Source organism: Syngnathus typhle, linkage group LG9 (genome assembly GCF_033458585.1).
Source record: "Syngnathus typhle isolate RoL2023-S1 ecotype Sweden linkage group LG9, RoL_Styp_1.0, whole genome shotgun sequence".
Taxonomy (NCBI): Eukaryota; Metazoa; Chordata; class Actinopteri; order Syngnathiformes; family Syngnathidae; genus Syngnathus; species Syngnathus typhle.
In genome coordinates, this window is record NC_083746.1 from 5,702,501 (window position 1) to 5,727,375 (window position 24,875).

Sequence of the window (24,875 nt, forward strand, 5' to 3'; positions counted from 1 at the left end):
GAACCTATCCTTACTTTTTAACCGGTTATTTATTCCTTTGTGTCTTGCAGAATGGTGATGACGCTTTACCTGCTCCCAAGTCAGTCGTTCACTGAGGGACCATTTCCTCTTTTGGCGTTTGGACTTGGCAGCCCGGGCATGAAATAATAAAGTCAAGCAGCTGCAACAAACGACACCTGCGGCGCTTGTGAGGCTGCCGCACCTCTTCCTCCCGGCCCGTACTCTTTCCCCGTCCGTCCTGCTCCTTTATAGTCCTCCAGCAGCCCTCGACATGACCACGCCAGCGCTTTTACCGCTCTCGGGGCGCCGTATACCCACACTGTCGCCGGGTGCCTCTTCCTTTCCGCACCACCGCGCTACCTTGAGAATCTCGGAGAAGTTCATCCTGCTGCTCATCCTCAGTGCCTTCATCACTCTCTGCTTCGGCGCTTTCTTCTTCTTGCCTGACAACTCCAAGCACAAGCGCTTTGACCTGGGCTTGGAGGACGTACTCATCCCACACATTAACTCGCCCAAGGAGGGAAAACATGTTTCTGGACAGGTGATCATACACAGTCAGGGAGGACATGATGAGCACCGACACAGGTACGTTTTTTTACTTTTAAAACGCTTATCCTTGCTTTACCTCAGAACTTTGTGTGTTGGTGCGGCAAATACTTCACCAAGGTCTTCAACGCCTACTGAGCAACACACACTTACACCGAGATGCGGCGATGGCCTGAATTACTCTTTAAAAGCGCTGTTGAGAAAGGAGAGGCTAAGGTGGATTTTACAACAGCACCAATTTGCTGGTCCAATTTAAAATCGCTGTCCAATTTAAGACCCAAGATGGAGACTGTTGCCGTTAGATGAGGTGCCAGATAGCCCAAGGAACTCAGTGCAATCCGGCTCTTGATTTCATTCCAAGAGTACAAAAGTGGCCTCAAACGAGAAAATGTCTCGTATTGTTCCGCAGACATAGATCTGACAATCATCCGCATAGCAGTGGAAATGAGCCTGAAGTTCACTTAAGGGTTTCTGTTCTGCTTTCTTTAGGTATCACTGTTGGACAGAGACCAAGCACTGCTTTTGTTGTTGCTGTTTCATAATAAGTTCCATTTTCTCTATTTTCACCATCATACGTATTACAATCTGGTGTCCTTGAATATACCTGTCAATCAAAACAAAGTAAATCTTTATTTTTATTTATTTATTTATTTTTACAAATAATGCATCGGTGAGCAATGCAAGCTGTGCAAGGAGTTAACATGCATACCACTATTTAACACACAACCTAAAGGCAAAAAGGGGGGGGGTATTTTATGCATTATAACTTTTTAATTAATCAGCCAATTAATTAATAAGTGACATGTGTCTTTCTGCTGAAAATAGGTATCAGCAAAAAAGGCATCTCTGTCAGGCCTTACTCTGTACAGACTATACCATATTTTTCGCATGCAACTCTGTCAAAGATTGGTTTCATTTTAAAGTGATCATTTATGGCAAAGACAATAATAGTGTAGAGAATTGTGAAATTCTGTATATGTGCATATATGTGATAAAATTTTCAAGGGACAGTGTCCAAGAGCACCCTTCATTTGGATTGTTTTTCCTTGCTCTTGACACATTTAATTAGATCATAAAGATACCTTTCTGGCCAGTTACACTGTTTATTTAATGTCAGGCTTGCTTGCCCTGTTTGTGCAAGCTAATTATCTGCCAGAATAAAGAGGATCTTTTCTTTTCCTTGCTTCTTATAGGGAGGACAAAGAGAGCCTTCGCGATAAGATTCGTGCCGACCACGAGCGGGCCCTGCAGGAGGCCAAAGAAAAGCTGCGGAAGTCGCATGAGGAGCTAAAGGCTGAAATCCAGACTGAGAAGAACAAGGTGTTGGAAGAGCTGAAGAAAAAGGAGAAAGGGCCAAAGCCCTTGCCACCCGTGCCCATGCCCAAGGTGGTGGGCGTTGGCGACGGCGAGCCTCTCGAACCCGAGGTCAAGGAGAAACGGAACAAGATCCGGGAGGTCAGAAAATGACTTCTGTTCTTTAATGTCCTCTTACTTACTACGCACATTTTTTAGTGTGATGAATCCACCATAATCAGGACACGAATGGCTTAATGTCTAAAGTCGCTATGACGTTTCAGATGATGAAGCATGCATGGGACAGCTACCGTCAATACGGCTGGGGTCACAACGAGCTCAAGCCACTCGCCAAGAAAGGACATTCTACAAATATATTTGGTAAGCTTCCTACTAAAACTTACTTCAACATCACACACTTTTGCACAAACTTTGGTAGTAAACATGCCCGCCTTCGCAGTCTTGTAAATAATCTCAGTCATTTTGGAAGACAGTCAATAAAATGCTATGTGTGCACTTCCCCGGGTAGATAATCGTTTTGTCTGTGATAATTCAAGTTTAAATACATGTTTAAATGGGGCTTATTCACAAGTATAAGTATTTGACCCAGTTTGAGGTCCAACAAACGCGTTGACTCCCTGATGTCACCTTTATGCGAGAAACTGGCCCACCCACTAAACATGCTCGTCATTGTTTCATTGCCCTTGGGGGGGGTTGCAGATCACGTTACGTTGATCACACCATGAATGACTCTCTGTCACTCACACAGGATGACCGAGTCGTGCTCTCTTCCTCTTAGTACAATGATTCACAAAGTTTTGTACCAATACCACTTGTCGTAGGCGGACCCAATCTACCGGTACCTGAAAGAATCGCTTTTTTCATTATTTGGTTTGACTTCCCTTAAAACAAAACAAATATGATTTTCCTCATCTGTCTTGGGCAGGTAATTCTCAGCTTGGAGCATCCATCGTGGACGCCTTGGACACGCTGTACATCATGGGCCTGCATGAAGAGTTCAAAGATGGGCAGGGGTGGATTGATCAGAATCTGGACTTCAGTGTGGTGTGTATCGAACACCAAATTAATTCACAGCTCCGTTATCCAGTGGTTCCAGAATGCTGCCCTTCCTTCCTTCCTTCCTTCCTTCCTTCCTTCCTTCCTTCCTTCCTTCCTTCCTTCCTTCCTTCCTTCCTTCCTTCCTTCCTTCCTTCCTTCCTTCCTTCCTTCCTTCCTTCCTTCCTTCCTTCCTTCCTTCCTTCCTTCCTTCCTTCCTTCCTTCCTTCCTTCCTTCCTTCCTTCCTTCCTTCCTTCCTTCCTTCCTTCCTTCCTTCCTTCCTTCCTTCCTTCCTTCCTTCCTTCCTTCCTTCCTTCCTTCCTTCCTTCCTTTATTCTTTAATCTACAATCTTATCTATTCTATAATCTCGCATCAAAATTAAAACACAGAATTGAGAAAGAGACGTTGCAGAACTGAATCCAATGTTCGCTGGATCGTCACTGGGAAAGTCAAGCAAGACAAGTTTAGAAAGGCTAGAGAGAGGGAGAGATTATGTGCGAGTATGTCAGACCACATAGCGGAATAACAAGATATGCTGCTATCATTCTCCTACTATCTTTTCCTGTTTTTTCCAGAATGTTGAGGTGTCTGTGTTTGAGGTCAACATCCGCTTCATCGGAGGCTTGCTGGCAGCTTACTACCTCTCTGGACAAGAGGTCAGCACTCACCTGTGGTTCTTTATTAATAGATAATGATGTGACGGTTATTTTGTTGATCATTGATGAATTTAATTTCCATCTCTTTATTCTAAAAGTGTATATTTTGTAAATTGACAGTGCAGAAAATGTATAAACAGAATTTATATCAGAAAATGGGCAAAAATAACATTAATCATTGTCTTCCAAATTAAAAGCAGTTTCTGATATTTTATTCAATATAAAGATGATTGTTGTGATTGGCAGGCGAAGTTGAAATTACGCAATACAATACTGACTCGATTTGGCCCACTCCTAGTCGTCACATTTAATGACTAATAACTCTTAAATTTGATTAAAATGACTCAATATTAAAGTGTACACTGAACCGATCATCGGATAGCCTGCAAAATTGGTGATCGGTTGTAATGTCATAACCAGGTCAATCAACGATGTCATTGACCTTGGAGAAAACCTCGCGAAACCTTGCTTCCAATTTTTATCATCATGTTTTAATCGACTTCTCGTCTCCTTTAGATGTTCAAGTTAAAGGCAGTGCAGCTTGCTGAGAAGCTTCTCCCTGCTTTCAACACCCCCACAGGAATCCCTTGGGCCATGGTCAATCTGAAGAGGTGAGTGATCTTGTCAACGGTGTCACTAACATTCCCTCTCCAAAGGAGTGTGCCACTTGATTTGATAGGAGACGTCTCAGCAAAGTGGTAAATAACGTTCCCATTTCTTCCCTCAGTGGTGTTGGACGGAATTGGGGTTGGGCGTCGGCCGGCAGCAGTATCCTTGCAGAGTTTGGAACGCTGCACATGGAGTTTGTTCACCTCACATACCTGACAGGAAACCCTGCCTACTACCAGAAGGTAACACTTAGACTGTATTACTGCAGGAAACAAGACTTTCAGTAACAAACCAAGCTAAACTTTGTCCATCCTGACATTCAATATCATACATTTTTGATATCACTATAATGTGATATTAAAATTAAATAAAAAGAATGAAATTCATAATGTTTTGCAGGTAATGCACATCCGAAAATTGCTAGCCAAAATGGATCGACCGAAAGGGCTCTACCCAAACTACCTGAACCCTCGTACAGGTCGCTGGGGCCAACGTGAGTGCACTTGATGTGTTGTAATATCGATTGATATAATATTCTGGTTTTGGGAGTGAAGTTCATTTACCCATTTATCAGTAATATAGTGAAAATTAATGTGAATGTGAACATTTACACTGCAAGTTGATTTGTGTGCAGAGGTAAAGTTTCTCCTTGTGCCCTTACAATTTCAGTTTAGAAGCCACTATGTTCCTTGTTAAAAAAAAAAAAGTCTGAAGCCTTGAGGGGTGATGGACTTTAAAAGCTTGCGAAAGGTTGGCTTGGAAGGGCATCGCTAAATCAAATTTTTGAAAGTTTTCTTTGCTATCCACAGACCACACTTCAGTTGGTGGTCTGGGGGATAGCTTTTATGAATACCTGCTAAAGGCATGGCTCATGTCAGACAAAACGGACACAGAAGCACGCAAGACGTACGATGACGCCATTGAGGTATGACTCACGCTAGCATGTGCACAAAGTCTATCTTATCTTGAATCTCATACTGCTAATGTTGCAATGGAAGTTAAGAAAAGTAGCTTACACTGCATCTGGAATGTAGTCATAGAACTTTCCACATTTTGTCATGTTTCAGCCTCATCCTAATTTATTTTCTTAAAATCCTACACCAAAGACCCCAAAATGACAATGTGAAATAAAATGGAACTGAAATTAAAATAAAAACTGCCATTTGCTGCCGACTGATAATGACATCACAGTTGTCAGGTCTCGGGTCACGACAAGTTGCACTAAATTACTAAAAGTAACTTAAATGATTTCTTGCAAAAAATTTGATTCACTGTAAAATAGTTTGCAAATGTAATTACTCAAGCATCGTGAGTGAATGTGCCAAGATAATTAGGACATTGAAGTAGGGTGCAAGATTGGGTGGGTTAGAACTTGAGGAAAAAATGACCTGATATATTCCATTTTGATTACCGATTTTTTATCAAGTATTAGGAACACTTCTCAGCATGATATGCAAACAAATTCAAAAGTCTGCCTCCGCAGGCAATCGAGCGCCATCTGATCCGCAAGTCCAATGGTGGCCTGACATTCATTGGTGAGTGGAAAAACGGCCACCTGGAGAGGAAGATGGGCCACCTGGCATGCTTTGCCGGCGGCATGTTCGCGCTGGGCGCAGACGGCTCACCCGACGACAAGGCTGGCCACTGGCTGCAGCTTGGCGCAGAGATCGCACACACCTGCCACGAGTCATACGATAGGACAGGTAAGTGATGTCGCTATAGCAGTAGTCTTCTTCCACCTCAAGTTCTTCTTCTCCTTTCTTTTGACAATTGGCCAGTACTTCTAGTGCATTTCTGGCGCCTTCTTTAGCATGCCATAAAGATCGTCCCCAATAAAAATCTTTAGGTAAATGTTACATTTCGGAATGGTCAACACCCATACAGGATATCGAACGATATATTGTGCAGTCCTAGTTTGAACCAAAAGAGTTCATATTTTGTTCAAGCAATACAATACCAATTAAACATACTTGAGCCAGGTTGGCATTGCAAATGAGTATGTGTTCTCAAATTACTTACCTGGATAAATAAACATTAAATAAAAAAATTAAGAAGAGACATATTTTAAAATGCCATTGTGCCCCTGTCACCCCTAAAAAAAAACAGTTGTAACCATTCCCGAAATTTACAGCAGCTCGCAAAAGTATTCGCTCCTGCCCCTCCCTAGCTAAGTATTTTTTCTGCTCTTATAAATTAACAGAAATAAAAGACAGTGATTCTTATGGTCCAAGGATTCAAAGCAGCATTTTCTCTTTCAAATTATACTGTACTGTGTTTTTTTATTATTACTATTATTATTATTTGACAGTGACAATCAAAATTAGACAATGACCATCCTTCTCCCTCCAGTGGTGAAGCTGGGCCCTGAAGCGTTCAAATTTGATAGTGGGCTGGAGGCGGTTGCTGTGCGGCAGAACGAAAAGTACTACATCCTACGTCCCGAAGTCATCGAAACTTACTGGTACATGTGGCGGTTCACCCACGACCCCAAGTACCGCCAGTGGGGCTGGGAAGCAGCACAGGTACCCCTCATAACCTTCAGAATAATGTTGTGACATCACAATGTTGTACAGAGCCTGTGGCTTAAACAAAGTGACATAAATGTCATACAGAATAATGACAACAAATGATTGATTGCATAGCTAATTGGTTTATTTACACTTTACTTTGCACAAGAGAACACGGATTTAAATGTAAACGTATCTTCTATCGACCCCCATAGGCCATCGACAAGTACTGCAGGGTGAGCGGAGGCTTTTCAGGCGTGAAGGACGTCTACTCTTCGAACCCGACATACGACGACGTGCAGCAGAGTTTCTTTCTGGCCGAGACACTCAAGTAAGCTCATTGCTAATAGACTATTGAGTGCATGCCAAAAAAAACCCCGGTGGCGCTGTATCATATTGTCTTTATAACATATACGGGAAAAAAATAGCCCAACATTTCAGAATAATACATTTAAGATCCCTCTGTCAAATTTGCAGGACAATTGAAACCCTCCGTAGCATTGCCTTTCATGGAAACATGACATCCCAGAGAAAAAGATGTTCACTGTGAAAGGGGTTGTATATTCCTTTTTGTCACTCGGATTAATGGCACAGCCATGACTCTTAATGGGAGAAATTGATAGCATGCTAGGCTAGCTGTTATGTCTTGCTAAATTCCTCAAAGACAAACCTCTCGAGCATACCTATGAGTAAATGCCTTTTTTTTTAAACAAACATATCAAGGTCCATTGACAGTTATAGTTCATCACTCTTGTAACTCGTGCGTGTGTGGTGTTTTTTTTTTTTTGCTTTTTACTTGTCGGCCAGGTATCTCTACCTGCTGTTCTCTAGCGACGACTTAATGCCACTGGAAAGTTGGGTCTTCAATACGGAGGCCCATCCGCTTCCTGTGCTCCACCTGGGCAACATCACCCTGCCGGGCAGCGAGCCAGCCCAACACTAAACGCCCCCGTCCGCCAACAAACACCGAACTGATTTTAATCAGGTTCTTCAGATGTGGACCATATCGGAGCTTGAGAACTCCCTAAAAACTCTGGTACCCCAGAGTGGACCATTTAATTTTTGTTTCAATGTTTGGTGTTTGTTTGACCAAACTCTTTATCTTTCTCTCTTTATTGGGGACACACCAGTTGAATCAAAACTTTAGTTTCATGCCACAATTTTGGCGGCCGTCTTTTTGGACAGGTGTGGATCCTTCAGAGCGGGCAACAGAGCAACAGTTTGACTGGCCTCATCATCGGTCCTGCGAAAAATATCACCGCCTACTCAGAACAGAAAGGAAAAAAAAAAACTGCTGCTACGCTATGATTGGATGCTGCTTTTTGTCTTACCTTTCCCACTCTTTTTTTTTTTTAATGTCCTTTTTTCCATCTTTTGTGTGCTTCATCTGTTTCAACTTCATGATGAGGATGAGCGGAATCAGTCACTCAATCGTCTGACTCTTTGGCCGCTTGCTGCCTTCATTCATCATTCAAATGCTTCATCACCTCCTGCCTTTTTATCCGTAAACTATATGCCATCATCAGCATTCTGAAATGAAGTAAATCTAATTTGAGGTCCTGTGGTCTGCTTTTCCATCTTTTCCTGACTGTTGTGTTGAATCTTAAAGTTGGCTTGTTCGTGGGTTTACAGTATATTCATCGGTCCTGACTTTCTCACATAGAATTCTTCTTTTGCGCCAGGATGGTTAATTGCATTTACGATGTAGTTTTCTTCCCCGAATTTGTTATAATGAGCTCAAAAATATCTACTGTGAAAGCTGACAACTTTGGCCAATCAGTTTTGTGATATCCAATATTTGGTTATGGATGGGTTAAACTACAGTTCGGATTATGGATCGTTTTAAGCGTAGACGAAAAAACTTTCCAACGAGATAAATTTGTTGAATTGTAATAGTTTGGTAATGAATAAACAAACTTAAAATGATGGCATTATCATAGTTAAGTGAAATTTGTCAAGAGATTTTAAAATCACTCTCTTAAGTGACTTAGTAGTTGCTTTGGCAAAACATTGAATACAAATCTGAAGATTGATCAGAATTTAGCACGGCAACAATTTATGGACCACTAATCATTATATAAAATAAATTATAATGTTAAATTGTCCAAATTCACATAATTTAGCCTCAATAGTAAATATTTTGATTACTGATCATCCTCCATGAATGTACACTTATCTTTGTATTAAGTCAAAATAAGGTTTTTGCAAACTTAACGCTTCTACTTCGAAAGACAATGATCAATATTTTTGCCCATCTTTTGACATGTTATGGACCAAAGCAGTGACTGAATATCAAATTTGAGTATTTTCTTCAGTCAATTTAAACTGTCCTGTTTTTGAATATGTGGATGGAAATCAAAACTTGTTTTTTATCTGATTGATCGATAATTGATAACTAGTCACTGTTAAAACAAATGTTAGTTGCAGCCCTAATTGAGTTGCAATCAAACTCAAAGATATTTGTATGCAGATAAATCCTGAATTGCGCATAATCCTGACATTTTCTTCTTTGCTGTTTAAAATATTTTGACTGCTTAAGCCTTATCGTCTGTCGTGACGCAAATGTGCCATTGCCATGCTCTTTTACTTTCAGACATTGTGATATTTTTTATGGGGGGTGCTAAAAGTTTAGAACTGTGACGTGAAGCAGATTAACAGAGGACTGAAATGACTACGCCGGATTTCAGATTTTTTTTTTCTTTCTGATGCAGTCTGAATTGAGCCATCGTTTGACTCTTTGTAAAAAAAAAAAAAAAAAAGACCAAAAAAAAAGACCAAAAAAAAATAACTGCTACACATTGTCGCTTTTCAATGAAAAGCATGTATCCTTAGATGTTCTGAATTTTGTTGTTGTTTTTGTTTTTTTATCCCAAAAATGACAAATGACCTTTCCTCGCGTATCAGATAAAGAGAGGGATAAAAATATATATATATAAATTCTGAGAAATATTTCTTTTCAATAGACGGACGGCGATGTCATGCAATATTAGGGTCCTTGTTCGCAAATGTAAACTTGAGGTATTTTTTTTTGTTGTTGATTGTTAAATTATTATTATTTAAAGTAAAACAAACTCCGGTATCTCTTAATTTGGAGGAAGTGCATCAATTTTGGCCAGATAATATTGGGACGTATTGATTTTCATTGTCACTTTCTTCCGCATCATCGCTTTCAGAATCCCGTCAACCATGTGGCTGCCGCTGGCCAGCCAATGAGTGACTGTGTTCTCTATTTGTATTTTTACTTAACTACTAAGAAAAAGTATGTGTAAATATGTTTAAAAGTCCGACACATTCAATAAAGTTGTTGCTACGAGTGACGGAACCCGATGTGCCGGTTTCAGATAATTCTACACGTGTAACAAATATTTACTATCAGATTCCCACGGTCGTATCAGCCCACCGCGCTAACAAACATTTGAGAGGTGATGTCAGGCTTAGAGAACACAATCTTACTCGCATTTCGTATAAATATCCTTCGATAAATACGCACCCGGATCGACCAATTACACTTAAACTTGGTTTTATGAATATTAGATCGCTTCATACGAAAGCCATTCTCGTTAATGATCTCATCACAGAACATAATCTAAACGCTTTTGGTCTCTGCGAGACCTGGTTAAAACCTAATGAACTGATGCCGCTTAATGAGGCCTCGCCTCCAAATTTTGTGAGCTCGCATGTGGCGCGTCCTCGAAAAAAGGGTGGGGGTGTCGCCCTCATCTCGAATTCCGAGCTTAGTTTTAGGCCTCGTTCGATCAACGTATTTAAAACATTTGAGGTTCTCATTGTCCGATCCACCGCTTTACCGTCATTTTATCTTGTTGTTATTTACCGTCCACCCGGGGCTTACTCTGGCTTCCTGGATGAATTTTCAGAATTTGTGGCTGATCTCGTAACCAATGCGGATAATATAATTATCATGGGCGATTTCAACATCCACATGAATTTACCGTCAGAGCCACTTACTTCGGCGTTTCAGACTTTAACTGATACCTTTGGTTTTACGCAAGCTGTACAGGCAGCAACGCATAAGAATGGAAATACCATAGATCTGGTATTATCCCGAGGACTTGCAACCTCAAATATAGCAGTACTGCCATACACTACTGTTTTGTCTGATCATTACTTAATAAAGTTTGAAATTATAGTTCCTTGTCAAAGACAAGAGAGCAATCAGCATTATAGGAGCCGTCATTTCAACTCTATGACTGCAACTGCGCTATCTGAAATACTGTCGCCGGCAACCACTAATTTTCTCACATACGCCGACTCTATTGATAATCTTACGAATGAATTCAATGCGACATTGTTAAATGCCATTGACTCTGTGGCGCCGTTACGTCTGAAAACTCGCCGTAGAGTGCCTACTCCATGGTTCACAGATGAAACGCGTACGCTTAAGCAATTATGTAGAAAGCATGAGCGCAGATGGCGTCTAACCAAACTTGAGGTTTTCCATCAGGCATGGCAGGATAGCCTCCTGAAATATAAAGATGCGCTTATCTTAGCAAAAACTCGATATTTTTCGCAAGTTATTAATCTCAATAAAAACAATCCGAAACACCTATTTGATACAGTGGCAAAGCTGACTCTGCGCCAGCCGACCTCCGATAGTTCCTTCCACTCAGCTGACGAGTTCATGAAATTTTTTGCTCAAAAGATTGAATCCATTAGGGATGAGATCAAGAATAGCATTCCAATCGCTCGGTCGAGCACGCCGTTTACCAACGCTGATGATCATGCAACAACCCTCTCAACTTTTAAAAGCGTGTCTCTTGAAAGGCTTACACAAATTGTTAGTGCGGCTAAACAAACAACATGTTTACTCGACCCTCTTCCAGCCAAACTACTTAAAGAATTATTTCAAATTTTAGGACCGTCCGTCTTAAATATAATCAATCTGTCTGTCTCCTCTGGGATAGTGCCAACAGCCTTTAAAACCGCTATCATTAAACCGTTACTTAAGCGACCAAATCTTGACCCGGACTGTCTCAGTAATTATAGGCCAGTTTCAAACCTCCCATTCATAGCAAAACTTCTTGAAAAAGTAGTAGCGCAGCAGCTTATTGATTACATGGTCGCCAATAATCGATACGACACTTTTCAGTCTGGTTTTAGAGCTAATCATTCCACTGAGACAGCACTTGCGAAAGTGACTAATGATCTCCTCGTAGCTATGGATTCAAACATTTCGTCTGTACTGTTACTACTCGATCTTAGTGCTGCCTTCGACACTGTAGACTTCGATATTTTATTAGGGCGTCTTAAAAGTTGTGTTGGTATTTCAGGGTCAGCACTAGGCTGGTTCCATTCCTATCTATCAAACAGGACGCACCGAGTGGTCCATGGCAATGCGTCCTCGGAGCTCTATAATGTTACATGTGGTGTCCCACAGGGATCGGTTCTCGGACCAATTCTTTTTAATATTTATATGATTCCGCTTGGGGACATAATACGTAAATATAATATTAGTTTTCAATGCTATGCGGATGACACCCAATTATATATGCCGTTATCGATGACAGATCCGCGGGATTGTTGTAATCTTGAGAAGTGCCTTGCGGAGATCAAGCAATGGATGTCTCTCAACTTCCTTCGTCTTAACCCAGATAAAACTGAGATGTTGATAATTGGTCCAGCTCGTTATCAACACTTATTCAAGGAAACCGCTATAACTATAGATAACCGTACTATCACTCAAAGCGATACTGTAACTAATCTCGGGGTAATATTTGACCAAACTCTCTCCTTTCAAAAGCACATTAAGAATATAACCAGAATTGCGTTTTTTCACCTTCGTAATATTGCAAAGATTCGTCCGATCCTTTCGACCGGTGATGCGGAAACTATTATACATGCGTTCGTCACGTCGCGCCTGGACTACTGTAATGTACTATTTTCGGGTCTTCCTAAGTCCCGCATCAAAAGTCTACAGTTAGTACAAAATGCCGCTGCAAGGCTGCTCTCTCGGACAAGAAAATTTGATCACATTACCCCAATACTAGCCAACTTACATTGGCTTCCGGTCCATTTAAGATGTGACTTCAAGGTTCTTCTATTAACCTATAAATCGCTGCATGGCTTAGCGCCTTCATATCTCGTCGACCTAGTTGTTCCTTATGTTCCGTCTCGTAACCTTCGTTCGCAAAACGCTACCCTTTTAGCGACACCGAGGGCTAAGAAAATGTCTGCAGGCTCTAGAGCATTTTCTATTCGGGCTCCAGAGCTTTGGAATGCCCTACCAATGGATATTAGGACTGCTACCTCAGTAGAAACATTTAAGACACGTTTAAAGACACATTTCTATGACATGGCCTTTAACTAACCTGTAGTGGCCGATTCGGCTGGAGTTTGTTTTCTCTCCCTCTCCACCCCCTCCCTCCCCCCTCCCCGGCCGGGGAGGTGGTTAGGTGGTACCCATGCTGACAGCGGCTATCTGGATTCTCGTGGCCAATTCAGGATAGGGGAACTGCAGCTCAACCTCCTCGAAGAGCACTGCCAGGACAATTGAGGGCTCCTTTCGGCAGCCCTCTGCTGTGACATGGACATCCACTTTTTATTTAATTGATTTTCATGTTGTATCATTTGTGCCCTCTCTGCATCCATTTCAACCTGGTGATCCTGAAAGGGGGATCCTTCCATCTGTGGTCCCTTCTCAAGGTTTCTCATTTTCCCCCTGCTAGGGGTTTTTAAGTTTTTCCTTGCCCTTTTGGGAGCTTAAGATCAGGGGATGCTTTGAGAATAATTGTCAATTTCTGTCTATGTGAAGCCCTTTGAGACTGCTTGTGATTTAGGGCTATACAAATAAACTTGACTTGACTTGACTTGATGTGTTGTTTCAATAGTGTAAATGTTGGTTTTGGTAAATCTGTGATGTTTGCTTTCAAACTTGTCTCGACAAATACACTTAGTTAAATTATGCTGTCCTCTATTCAAGCTCCACTTTTGCCCCAGGAGATGGGGAAAGAAATCCTGAAGTCATAACTTTTTTTTCCGCCTCAATTTCAGTGTGTAGCTTCAAAGTTGTCATCGTGTACAAACAAGCTTCCTAAAGCTTAAAGGATCATCTCAAATTTGGTCATGTATGTGAAGCCCGGCAAATGACCCTCTGGAAAGCATTTTTTGAATAGCAACAAGAAATTTTGCAAAGATGTTTATCAACTCATGCGCTAACCACATGTACCAAGATAATTATGTTGATGATTGTATACTTTGTGTTTTCTTCAAGTTGCTTAATGCACTATGTTGTCATGAGCATGGAGGACTAGGGAGACTAAAGATGAACACAAAGGAAGTGATGTTAGAGGAAGTTGTGAGCTGTGCCTGACTTAGTCACTGAGAACAGATAAGATCGCAGTGGAATCATTAATGGATTACTTTGTGTTTGCACGTGGACGTGTGTGTGCGTTTGTGTGTACTGTTTAACGTGTTAATGGAGGTTGGTTCTGCTCAATCGGAACAAACAGAAAAGCAACAAAAAAGTGACCTTTCATTTCACATTTCTAATTCAATAATCCTATTGGAAATAATGTGAATTCAAATTAACCTGTTCCAGATTCAACCTGTGATTATGTTAAAATGTGTTGGCAATGTTGTGTCACATTTTTTTAATTTACCATGGTATGTTCCAGGTCAATTTTGACCCAAAACAAACTGATCCTCATAAATGTCTATCAAATGAACAACAGGTCTTTTAAGAACTATGAAACATTTTAAAAAACAGCCTTTGGTTCCGTATGTATTATCATCTTTTGTTGTTTTTCTCCTTGTTTTGATTTCCCTCCTCGAATATTTAAAATCTTATTAATGTAGTGTATATAGGCTCCGCTGTACACAAACTTTGTAACACTTGTGTTAAAGAAGCTCATTTAAAAAAAAAAAATTGTGTGGTATGGGTCCATTTAAGAAAAGTCTTCAAATTTTAGGATGAAAATGATATTTGGGGTATTTTTAATGCTGGTAAATGGCAAAATCTGTCAAAATTGAAGGGACAACACCATAAGGCTTCTAAAAAAAAGGGTTTTGAAACCTAATGTGAACTAAATGTGTTTTGCATTTAGTTTCAGGTGAACGCAATGGCTTCTGAGTATTTTATTGCATCTGCGCGACATTAAAGACATCACAAGCAACCTTAACCGCAGGGATTTCCCATTCTCCTCGGTAGCTTCCTCTTTTGGTGACTCACAAGTGATGTAGAAGCCCCTCTTTTGGTACCACACACACACACACATTCATTGCTGGTTTCATGTTACCGTTACGAAGAGGAGGGTGTTCTTTCAGTGTGACTCTTATTGACGTACTCATTACACAACAACAAATTTTGTAGTTACTTGCATATCTTCTCCACACCAAGCCATGATGATAACATGAATGATGGCTGTCAGAACATTCATTTTCACAGCAAAGAAGTGGCCAAATATTTTCAGTCACAGCCAATAACTCAAGTACACTTTTTTTTCAATCTTGTTCAGCCTGTTATCAATTTATCATATGATTACCAGGTGGATATTTAAAAAATAAATGAATAAAATTAACAAAACCCTGATCCTGTCTTGAAAGCCTAATTTCTACATCCAGCCCTTGTTGAAAACCTTTACCCTGTTTTGAATCTTTAATTTGCAATCCTAATCCCGAAATCTTAATTAGACCAGTTTCAAACCGTAACACTGATATGAAAGCCTGACCCACCCTGGAATCCTAAATTGGGAGCCTAACCCTGTCTTGAAATCTTAATTTGAAACACTCATCCTAATTTTAAATTACAGTAATCTATAAAGTAAAATCTCATCCTGTTTTGAAATCATAATTTGAAACACAATTTGAAACTCTCATCAGTGATCAGATCTTGACTCTGCTTAAAACCTTAATATTACATTACTCAAGTAGAATCTATATTCTTTTGATAAATTTCTCAGGAAAGTTGCTATCGACCCCGCAATATTTGCACTGAGAGACGTACTATTTAACCAGTGGTCCAACGTACCGCACTAATCAATTTGAATTGTGCAAACCAAATTCTAGAAGCTTCTGTGCAAATTCAACGGATAATTTTTGGGAATATTTCCTCGCTATTCTCAATAAACGACTCTAATAATAATAAAAAAAAATTATATGAATTTGGGAAGACGCCAACTCGAGCGTAAATTTGGATCCTCCGCACCGGTCACCTGGCAACACAAAACACAGATGGCCAATCAGCGGGCTCATACGGCGCATTGATACAAACGAACTGAGCGCTAAAGTCCCTTTTGAATAAATTATATAAATAAAATATTTAATACAATAACTTATTCTTGTTATTTTTTAATTAATTTGAACACCTACGATAGAAAAATAACAAATGAAAGAATAGAAATGAAGGAGGACAACGTGGGACTCTGGGACTGCGGATGTTTATCTTTGCGCTGTCGTGCCACGGTTGTATAAATATGCTCCACTGGCGACCGCTGGGAGGACGCTTATAAGAGCGAACTTTTTTGGTCTCGTCGCATGTCTGTGTTCCAGTCTGCGTGGACTAATGCTGGCTTCTGCGTGTGTATGAAGGACATGTAACATCTTGGGCCACTTTTTACACCTCAACACACACTCCGAATGACTCCGTGGAACTCGTTTGGAAACGTACGTATTTCGCTTATCTCTTGTCTTTACTTACATTAATTCGGGCTAAATTGCAACAAACGACTCGGGAATATAAATGTATGTTTGGAGCGCGTAACGCGAATGTAACGTTTCATTCCGTGGTCTTGTGGACTGATGTTAAACAGCTGTGTCAATGTCCGGTGGCGAGTTTCGCCATATGGGTGACTTAACTTGCCAACTAACTCGTTCACAATCTCAATAACTAGCAAAGCCGAGACCCACCTGGTTGGATTGAGTCGATTAAATGTTAAAACACGTTTTTTGAGCGCGGTGACTAGTTTTTCACGATTTAAATTGTCATTTATTTTCACTGTCGCCCGGCTGGTTAATTTTGGATGCGGTTATGCACGAGTGCGCGTGCACGTGTGTTTTTAAGGAAGTCTCTGGAAAAGTGGCATAATGGACCGAGCGCGTGAGCTGTTCTGGAAGCCTCACGCAGTGTCTGATACTGTCACACACGAGTGAAATCAAACATTGCCAAACCCACGCTTGAGATTAATTTAGACTCGCCCGAAAGCTTTTTTTTTTTTTCCCTTGTTGATTGACGTGCCAAGAAAATGGCTGCTGAGTGACACTCGGAGAGAATTTCATTAGGTACACCGTACATAATTGTAACGGGGTTCAGATATGCAGTGGTTCGTTCTAAAGATGCACGACCAACATTTAAAGTTAAATTGAACATTTTAAAGAGATGCAAATTTCGATGGACAAAAGAATAATTAAAATATGCAGACATTTAGAGTTGGGGGGTCTCTTATTTTGCCATTCCATCTCAAACTTGTAGGCCAACACCTTTTTTACCATACAATCGGTCACTGCAGGCCAACCAAACTTAACACAAACGTTGCAGTTATATGCTTCAATGTTGCAGAGATTTTTTTATTTTTGGAAAAATAAAAACTTAGCTATCCATCCATCCATCTTCTGAACTGCTTTTCCGCCCTCACAAGGAGTACAGGTGTGCTGGAGCCTATCCCAGCTGAATTCGGGCACTTGGTGGGGAACACCTTGAATTGGTTGCCAGCCAATGGCATGGCACACAGAGAGGGACAACCATTCACACTCGATTGAGAGGAAAAAAATATATATTCAAAAACAAAAGTCCAAATGAAATGGAACAGTAATTTTACCGAAAAATTATTCTAAAGCTGCTATCAGGTGACTGTCATGTTTTCCCCTTCATCCTCAGCTAAAGTAAAGGTGCGAACATGGCTGCCAAAGGGTCAACAAGTGCCGCTGTCAGCGCTCTATCGTGGGAGCAAGTGAGTCGCCTGGATGAGGTCTTGAGCGAGGTGGTGCCGGTCCATGGCCGCGGGAACTTCCCCACGCTGGAGGTGAGTCTGAAGGACATCGTGGCTCGAGTGCGCTCCAGCCTGGCTCTGAGCGGCGTCAGTGTGAAAGACGTGCGTCTGAACGGCTCTACGGCCAGCCACGTGCTGGTGTGCGACCTGGGCTGGAGCTACAAGGACCTGGACGTCATCTTCAGGGTGGACTTGCCGCACGAGTCGGAGTTCCGGCTCATCCGCGACGTGGTGCTGGGCACACTGCTGGACTTTCTGCCCGAGGGCGTCAACAAGGAGAAGATCACGCCAGCGACTCTCAAGGAGGCCTATGTGCAAAAGCTGGTCAAGGTCAACACAGAGCAAGACCGTTGGAGCCTCATCTCCTTGTCCAACAACAACGGCCGCAACGTCGAGCTCAAGTTTGTCGACCGCATTCGCCGCCAGTTCGAGTTCAGCGTCGACTCCTTCCAGATTGTCCTGGATTCGGTGTTGGCCTTCTACGCAGCCGGCGATGCCACAGTGTCCATGTCCCCCGAGCACCACCCAGGGGTGAGCGGTGAGAGCGTGTATGGCGACTTTGACGAGGCGCTGGGCCACCTGCGTGACAAGCTCATCGCCACCAAGCGGCCTGAGGAAATCCGTGGCGGCGGGCTGCTAAAGTACTGCAACCTTCTGGTGCGCGACTTTCGGCCCGCCAGTGAAGAAGAGTTCAAGGGCCTAGAACGCTACATGTGCTCGCGCTTCTTCATCGACTTCCCCGACATCGGCGAGCAGCAGCGCAAGGTGGAGGCATACCTTCACAGCCACTTTGTGGGCGAGGAGTCCAGCAAGTACAATTACCTCATGATCCTGCGCCGTGTGGTCAACGAAAGCACAGTCTGCCTCATGGGCCACGAACGGCGCCAGACTCTGCACCTCATCTCACTCATGGCGTTCCGCGTGCTCGCCGAGCAGAACGCCATACCCGACGCCTCCTGCGTCACCTGCTACTACCAGCCGGCGCCGTACGTACGCGACCACAATTTCAGCAACTACTACGTGGCCAATCAGAACATTCCCACGTGGCTGCCGTGCAACTGACTGCCGGGCGGGCCCGGGCCGGGGGTTTGAGGAAGAGCTGCCAGGGAAATGAGACAACTGAAGGTCACCACATTTTCTGAACGAGGCCTTTTTTTTTTTTTTTTTTTTTTTTTTTTTTGGTTTTTGTTTTGTTCTCTTCCAATGCGTCTATGAGAAATTTTAAGTGTTCAAATTTTCTGTCTTAGTGGATGCTTACCACCCCTTAAAAGGTTACTTTAAAGGCAATTAAGGGCTGTTTGACAATGAAGCCTTACAATTTTTTTTCCTCTTCCTTTCTGGGATTACAAAAAGGTGGAAAATGTTTAAAAAAATTGCTATCTCCGGGTAAGTGTAGTACGTTGTTGCCCCCCCCCAAAAAAAAAAAAAAAAAAGTTGTTGCTTCGGAGTCCATTTTCTTTTAATTTAACGTTGGACTTTCTCGCGGGTGCACTAAGGCAACAAAATCAAAGTGCCTGTAACGTAAAAGAAAAGCAATTTATTTTCCAATGTGTTCAGAAAGAGTTGATCTTAGTCACAGAATAGTCATGTGATCACTTGTCACTGTGTTCCCAAACGAAAGGGCATGCTTGTGGGCGAGGCGAGCCACCTCCAGGCAGCCTATCTTCGCCTTGAAGGAGAGCCATCGAAACGGCCAATCGTGCGACCGGAAAGCACACGGGTGGAATTTTGTCTGTCATTCGTGTCACGGCCTTACGAGCCGGCTGTCGGACCCCAAGGCCAGTCCAGTCAGTCTTGTAGCTTGGCCTTCCTTAAAAGCAGACGCGCGTGGCGATTCCATCGCACTCACCCTGCAACCCGAGCCCCCTTCTATAATTATCCCCACACTGTCTCCATAGGGGTTGGGGGCAGCCACCCTCACTGAACCCCCCCCATGTGTGGTCATAGGGTAAAGATACCATGTGTGCCTGATGACGTCATGTTATTATTCTTAGCTTTGTGAAGCAGCGTTGGCGACCGCAGTTTGTTGGATTGTTGTGCAAGTTAACCAAACACCCACCCACCCATTTTGAGCAGCCCCCAACACCAATGCGTAACTGTCCCAAACGCGGGCTTCAGCCTTTTCCGAGAACCGCTTGCCTTTACGAGTGCGCTGCCGCCTCTGCACATGTTTGCACCAGATAACCGTCAGCAACCCTTATCTGGAGTTGAGGGTGACCCCCTATGCCCCCAGCAGGCTCGCATGCACCTTGACTAGTGTTTTTAACACACCAGCAACATGCTGCCCATTGCCACTCTGGACCAAAAAGTGTTGTTTTTTGAGTTAGCTTTTAAATTTGAGTTGCTTGAATTAAATTATGCTGCGCACAGAAGAGGCGGCTTGTCTTTTCTGTTCGGAAATGAAGCTGTGCCAGTGCAGTCGCTGTTCAGAGAAATTCTGGTGGGTGATTGGCGTTTATTTTTTTATAGTAGTTTTCTTTTCATTATTTGTCCCCCTCCCAGCCATCCTTTCACTCCTTCACCCCCTGAAGGATCTCAGTCCCATTTAGCCTATGAAGAACGTGAATAAGCTAACAAGCTTTTGCTCGGGCATTTATCCCCTCCCCATTTGATACTTTTTTTTTTCGACTTTAATTTTTGGGGGTGAATCCATTTCTAGTGCCCTCAAGCTAACATAGGGGCGCTGTCTTTTTGGCAGATAACACTTTTGTTAGGAGAGACTTGACGTTTGCTCCTGTTGCTCAGGCAGCCATCTTGGCTTTGTGAGAAAAGCCTTGTGGTTTTCACACTTGGTTTAGTTGGCGTTCACTGAGTGATGACGCCTTGTTATGCTTGCGTTTGCGGTCAGGTCTTTATGCTTCATTGCAAGCTTTTGGCAATTTAGATGCCAAGAAAACTTAGGGGAAGAAACTGTGGCCTGTAATTGTTTACGCTAGTTGCCTCTGATGACTGAAGGTGTCTACCTGTCAGTCAGCTGTCAGGGATAAATGAAAAAAAAAAAAAAATCGTGAGGGTGAAGTGCCTTTTTGTTAAGTTTTTCAGAGCACTTTTCTGCTGTAAACTTGTCAGTGTTAACTTTCGCCACTTCCGTTGTGCTTACTCTGTGCGAGGCGCAGGTGGCGCCCACAAAAGGTTTTGTTTAGCTCGCTCGGCGGCGGTGGCGGATGGTCGGTGGTCTTATGCCATGAGAAATTTCTCAAGAGTTGTATTTTTTTCAGTGGAAGGTTTGTGTATGTATGCGTGAATGAATTCTGGTGGACATAAACATGTCACACTTTATGTTTGGAAAAAGAGTTTTTTGTCACCGTGGTAACTGTGATGACAATTTGAAGGGTTTGTCAGCACTTTGACCTCACTCGACCTTTTCCTTATTGGAAATGTTCACATGTAGCGGGAAATGTGCTTGAAAAGGAAATGATAAATAAAAGATATTGAAAGCAACATCTGCCCCTGTCTTTTATTTTTTATTTTTCCCCCCCCGCCATGTAAAGTTTTTTGCCAAGCTACACACACCACCTTTCAAACACTTATCGTGTAGTACATGCAACTGGTAAAACAAAACAACTCCAGATTTGCATCTACACACACATGCCAGTGTAAAATAAACTACCTCTGTATAGTTTTTGCCACAGGTTGTGATATTTCTTGTTTTTCAACAGAACATTTTTTGGGGTGCTGAATTTTCTTGCTAATCATGTTTCTGAGAGATGAAAATATTTTTCCTCTTTTTCTTTTTTTTACTCCAACCCCAAAAAAAAAGGTTTTTACAAGAATGAGTAGAAAGAGGAATGTTTGCCTTACTGCATTTTCAAAGTTACTTTTCTGCTTGCTCACCAGCAAATCACAAACATGACTTTAAAGAGTACAAATAAATCCATGTACAATATATTGAAATGGAATGTCTGGCGCTGACAACAGTCAGTTGTGGGGCATTTGCAAACTGTTGAGTGCTCACTGTAGTTGAGAAGTCCTCATTTAAGTATTCCATGATGGCAGATGTTCTCTTTGACATCTGTTTGTATAAACCAAGCGCCTTGTTTATTCTGCTCATTTACATTATGCTCTAACCAGAACATCAACTTGCTGACACCTGTTTTTCGGTTCCTGGGTTTCAGAAGTCCTGAAACTTTTGCAGGGCCTTCATGCTGGAGATTTTGCTGACACGCAAATGAACATGCATTGACAAACACCAACCAGAAACGTCTTCACACATACAACATCAGTCAAATTGAGCTGATGCAGCTTGTGTGACTTCATACTAGATGCAAGAGCCTATCCTAGCTTAGCATGTTACAGGAATGATGACGTTGCTATTAGCTGGCCTCTGTGGTGAAGTGTGAGCAGCAGGGCGCTGTGCAGCGGGGTATTGGCACTAAAATGTTTTACAGCTGCTGAGTTCTCACAATGGCCATCAGGTAAACATAACGCGCATGCACACGTATGTGCATACACACACAAACACAATCTGGTCATGTGACTTGGTGAGTGTGGAAAGTGTTAGTCAAAGTGGATTTATTATCAAAGTAACTTCAATACTCACCCATTCAAATATGCATAGTCGGTCTTATTGATCATTTACTGCTCTATTCATTTCTTTCTTAATACCGACATGCAAACTGATATGTGTGTACATATATAAGGACATGCACATGTTTAAATTAGCAAAGTCATTGATTAATCAATGATTTTATTTGAGGAGCATTTGTTTGCAGGTTAATCCCAGGGGCCTGAAGCAAGAGTTTTAACTAAACAACCAAAAATAGTGACAACGAATAAACATGCTCAAAGTGGTAGCTATAAAGTTCACTTAATGAAATCTAGCTTTTAGAATCTAAGTAGTCCTCCAGAAATAAAAGTTCTCATTCTTCATGTAAGTCAGGGGTGTCAAACTTTTTTTTTTTCGCGGGCCTCATTGTAGTCATTGCTTCTTTCGGAGGGCCATTCTGACTGTCAACCCAAACAAATGTATGAGCACCTCATATTATATACAGTAAAAGCTACAAAACAAACTGGTCAAATATTTAAAAACTATATATATTATTAAAAGTGTAGACAATTTGCAATTCTAGTAATGACACTAATTTGATGCACAATTTGTCTTCGCGGGCCGCATAGAATGATGTGGTGGGCCGTATCTGGCCCCCAGGCCTTCAGTTTGACAACCTGTGTTTTAGATCATCAATAACTTTTTAAAACAGTGGTCGTGCCATAAAATAGTAGAAAATTAAAAAAAATAAAAAGCAAGCTATCAGTGAGAGAGAAACACAAACAAGAAAGTTCGGCTGTTATGGTACGTACATTTTACATAACATTGCACTTCTGTAACAGATGTTTCCACTACTTTAATATCTTAACGTTGACCTGCTAGTAAAAAAAGAAAAAAAAATGTATTAGGAGATTTTTGCTCCCCCGGTTGGAGGCTTGTGGGTTCCTGCAGCGACTGTTGAGACGCCAAAACAGCAGGATGTCTCATTTGTACAGACTACCACCATATGCATTTTGTGATCATATACAATGTTGATGTGAACTTTTGTTAGCTGAAGTAACATTCATGTAAATAAGCTAGCAAAGGAAGAACATGTGGTAGAGAGCAATGTTCCATTTCATGAGGGCATGCGTCCACTTATGGATTCACATTTTTACCACCTGCTGCTCCATACATAAACATGTGGTTAGCGTCTTGCGGTGCGAGATTGCGGTTCATCATAGGCAACTTTTTTTCTTTTTAGCTCCGTCAACATATTAGCACACTTTCTACTTTGCATTTCAACACTGTCCAAACAAAAACAAATACAAAAATAAACTTGGCAGCACTGTTATGCACACAAAACAGCACAAGATGCTCAAATGCTGACCCTGAAGTTGCCTGTTCAGTTGTGGAAGCACAGTGTGGTGGAGCTGGAGGTCTTACTAATAGGCCAGAAAAAGCACATAATGTAAAAAAAAAAATACTAGAATGCTGTCATTGAGTTGAATTATCATACTTGTGAGGACTGCATGTACTATGTGCACTTTAAGTGAATATCAAAAATTCAGAATAAAAGCTTAGAAAGCTTTTCATCTTGGCATTTTAATCATGGGGAAAAAAATATGCAATGTGGAGCAGCTCGTGCAAAGAGGGGTGCGAGCAAAGAGCACTCACTAACCACTACACTATGGAATCATCCCTCACACTGCTCGGAATAAATATGGTTTTATGGAGTAGTATGGAGCGAATGGTGAACCTTTTTTGCGCCACGGACCGGTTACGTGTTAGAAATATTTTCGCGGACCGGCCTTTATATGAATAAATAATACATTTATGATAAATATATAAATACGATAGAATGATACGACTTAACACTTAAAAGAACTGGAATGCACATCACTAAATAGTGCACGTCTGGGTTCCAGCCAAATGTCATCTGTGTCACGTCCTCTTGTGTACTGACCCAGCCTCTTGCCGGAAGGGGTTTGGGGCGCGGGTGGTGGGCTAAGGCCGATTGGTTCTATTTGCGCAGCTTGTGTGCTTTCTGAAGAGGTGGACACTTTGCACGAGCTGCTCCACATTGCATATTTTTTTCCCCATGATTAAAATGCCAAGATGAAAAGCTTTCTAAGGTTACATGTGTGATAGTGCCTCTGACTGACTGAAAAGAAAAACTTAGAAAAACTGACATACTCTGTATGTTTTGGATTTATTTTTAATTTATATAATAATATATATTATTAATTAATGTATTGTATAGAAACACCATTTAAGAATATCTTGTCGATCGTTGAATAATGTCTTTTGTTAGCTTTTGCTTTGCATACTTGCATGCTCATAGGTTTCGGGAAATTGCATTTGCACCGTGAACCTTTATTTGCTGCACAAATAAAACACACCCAAGTGTGGTAAATTCCCACGTGCATAATTCATTAACATTTCAGAATAATCAAATATTCTTCAAATAATTTTTAACAAAATTAACTCAACTAAGACAGTGTCGTCTTTTGCTTGGCATGACTGATTGAGTGTGATTATACTATTACATCACTCTTAACCCTCAGGCGATCTCTCCAATATCGATCTGGAACAGGCAGATCTGGGCAGAAACTCGTGATGTTTCCTTTGAATTTCCTTGTAAAGATAAGCTATTCATGAAGCATACCGAGCTGTTAAAAGAGTTCCCAAGGTAGGATTTATTCAATGCAGGAAAGAGGACTTTTAAACAGCTTAGAAGTTCCTGAAGCAGAGGAGAATTTTTTTAACTAAAATTTTTAACTAAAAAAAAAAAAAGCCTT

The 24,875-nt window shown here is 41.6% G+C and overlaps 2 protein-coding genes across 2 annotated transcripts in view; both read left to right on the forward strand.

The window, feature by feature from the left end:
• Positions 1 to 9,991, forward strand: part of man1a2 (mannosidase, alpha, class 1A, member 2) — a 12,326-nt gene extending 2,335 nt beyond the window's left edge. The window contains exons 2-14 of the mRNA XM_061286525.1: positions 51 to 585; positions 1,740 to 2,001; positions 2,124 to 2,220; positions 2,786 to 2,904; positions 3,473 to 3,553; positions 4,070 to 4,164; positions 4,281 to 4,404; positions 4,562 to 4,655; positions 4,972 to 5,087; positions 5,646 to 5,865; positions 6,512 to 6,684; positions 6,885 to 7,000; positions 7,477 to 9,991. Of these exons, the coding sequence (XP_061142509.1) occupies positions 272 to 585; positions 1,740 to 2,001; positions 2,124 to 2,220; positions 2,786 to 2,904; positions 3,473 to 3,553; positions 4,070 to 4,164; positions 4,281 to 4,404; positions 4,562 to 4,655; positions 4,972 to 5,087; positions 5,646 to 5,865; positions 6,512 to 6,684; positions 6,885 to 7,000; positions 7,477 to 7,612 (1,947 nt within the window). The 5' untranslated portion in view covers positions 51 to 271 and the 3' untranslated portion in view covers positions 7,613 to 9,991. The remainder of the gene's footprint in view (positions 1 to 50; positions 586 to 1,739; positions 2,002 to 2,123; positions 2,221 to 2,785; positions 2,905 to 3,472; positions 3,554 to 4,069; positions 4,165 to 4,280; positions 4,405 to 4,561; positions 4,656 to 4,971; positions 5,088 to 5,645; positions 5,866 to 6,511; positions 6,685 to 6,884; positions 7,001 to 7,476) is intronic.
• Positions 9,992 to 16,103: 6,112 nt separating this feature from the next.
• tent5c (terminal nucleotidyltransferase 5C) lies at positions 16,104 to 21,050 on the forward strand. Its single transcript, XM_061287233.1, has 2 exons — positions 16,104 to 16,287; positions 17,498 to 21,050. The coding sequence occupies exon 2, from the start codon at positions 17,517 to 17,519 to the stop codon at positions 18,669 to 18,671; it is 1,155 nt and encodes a 384-aa protein (XP_061143217.1). The 5' UTR covers positions 16,104 to 16,287; positions 17,498 to 17,516; the 3' UTR covers positions 18,672 to 21,050.
• The last annotated feature ends 3,825 nt before the right edge of the window (positions 21,051 to 24,875 follow it).

Bases quoted from the DNA above. Each gene is read 5' to 3' on its own strand.
- tent5c (XM_061287233.1), top strand. From the start codon at position 17,517: ATGGCTGCCAAAGGGTCAACAAGTGCCGCTGTCAGCGCTCTATCGTGG.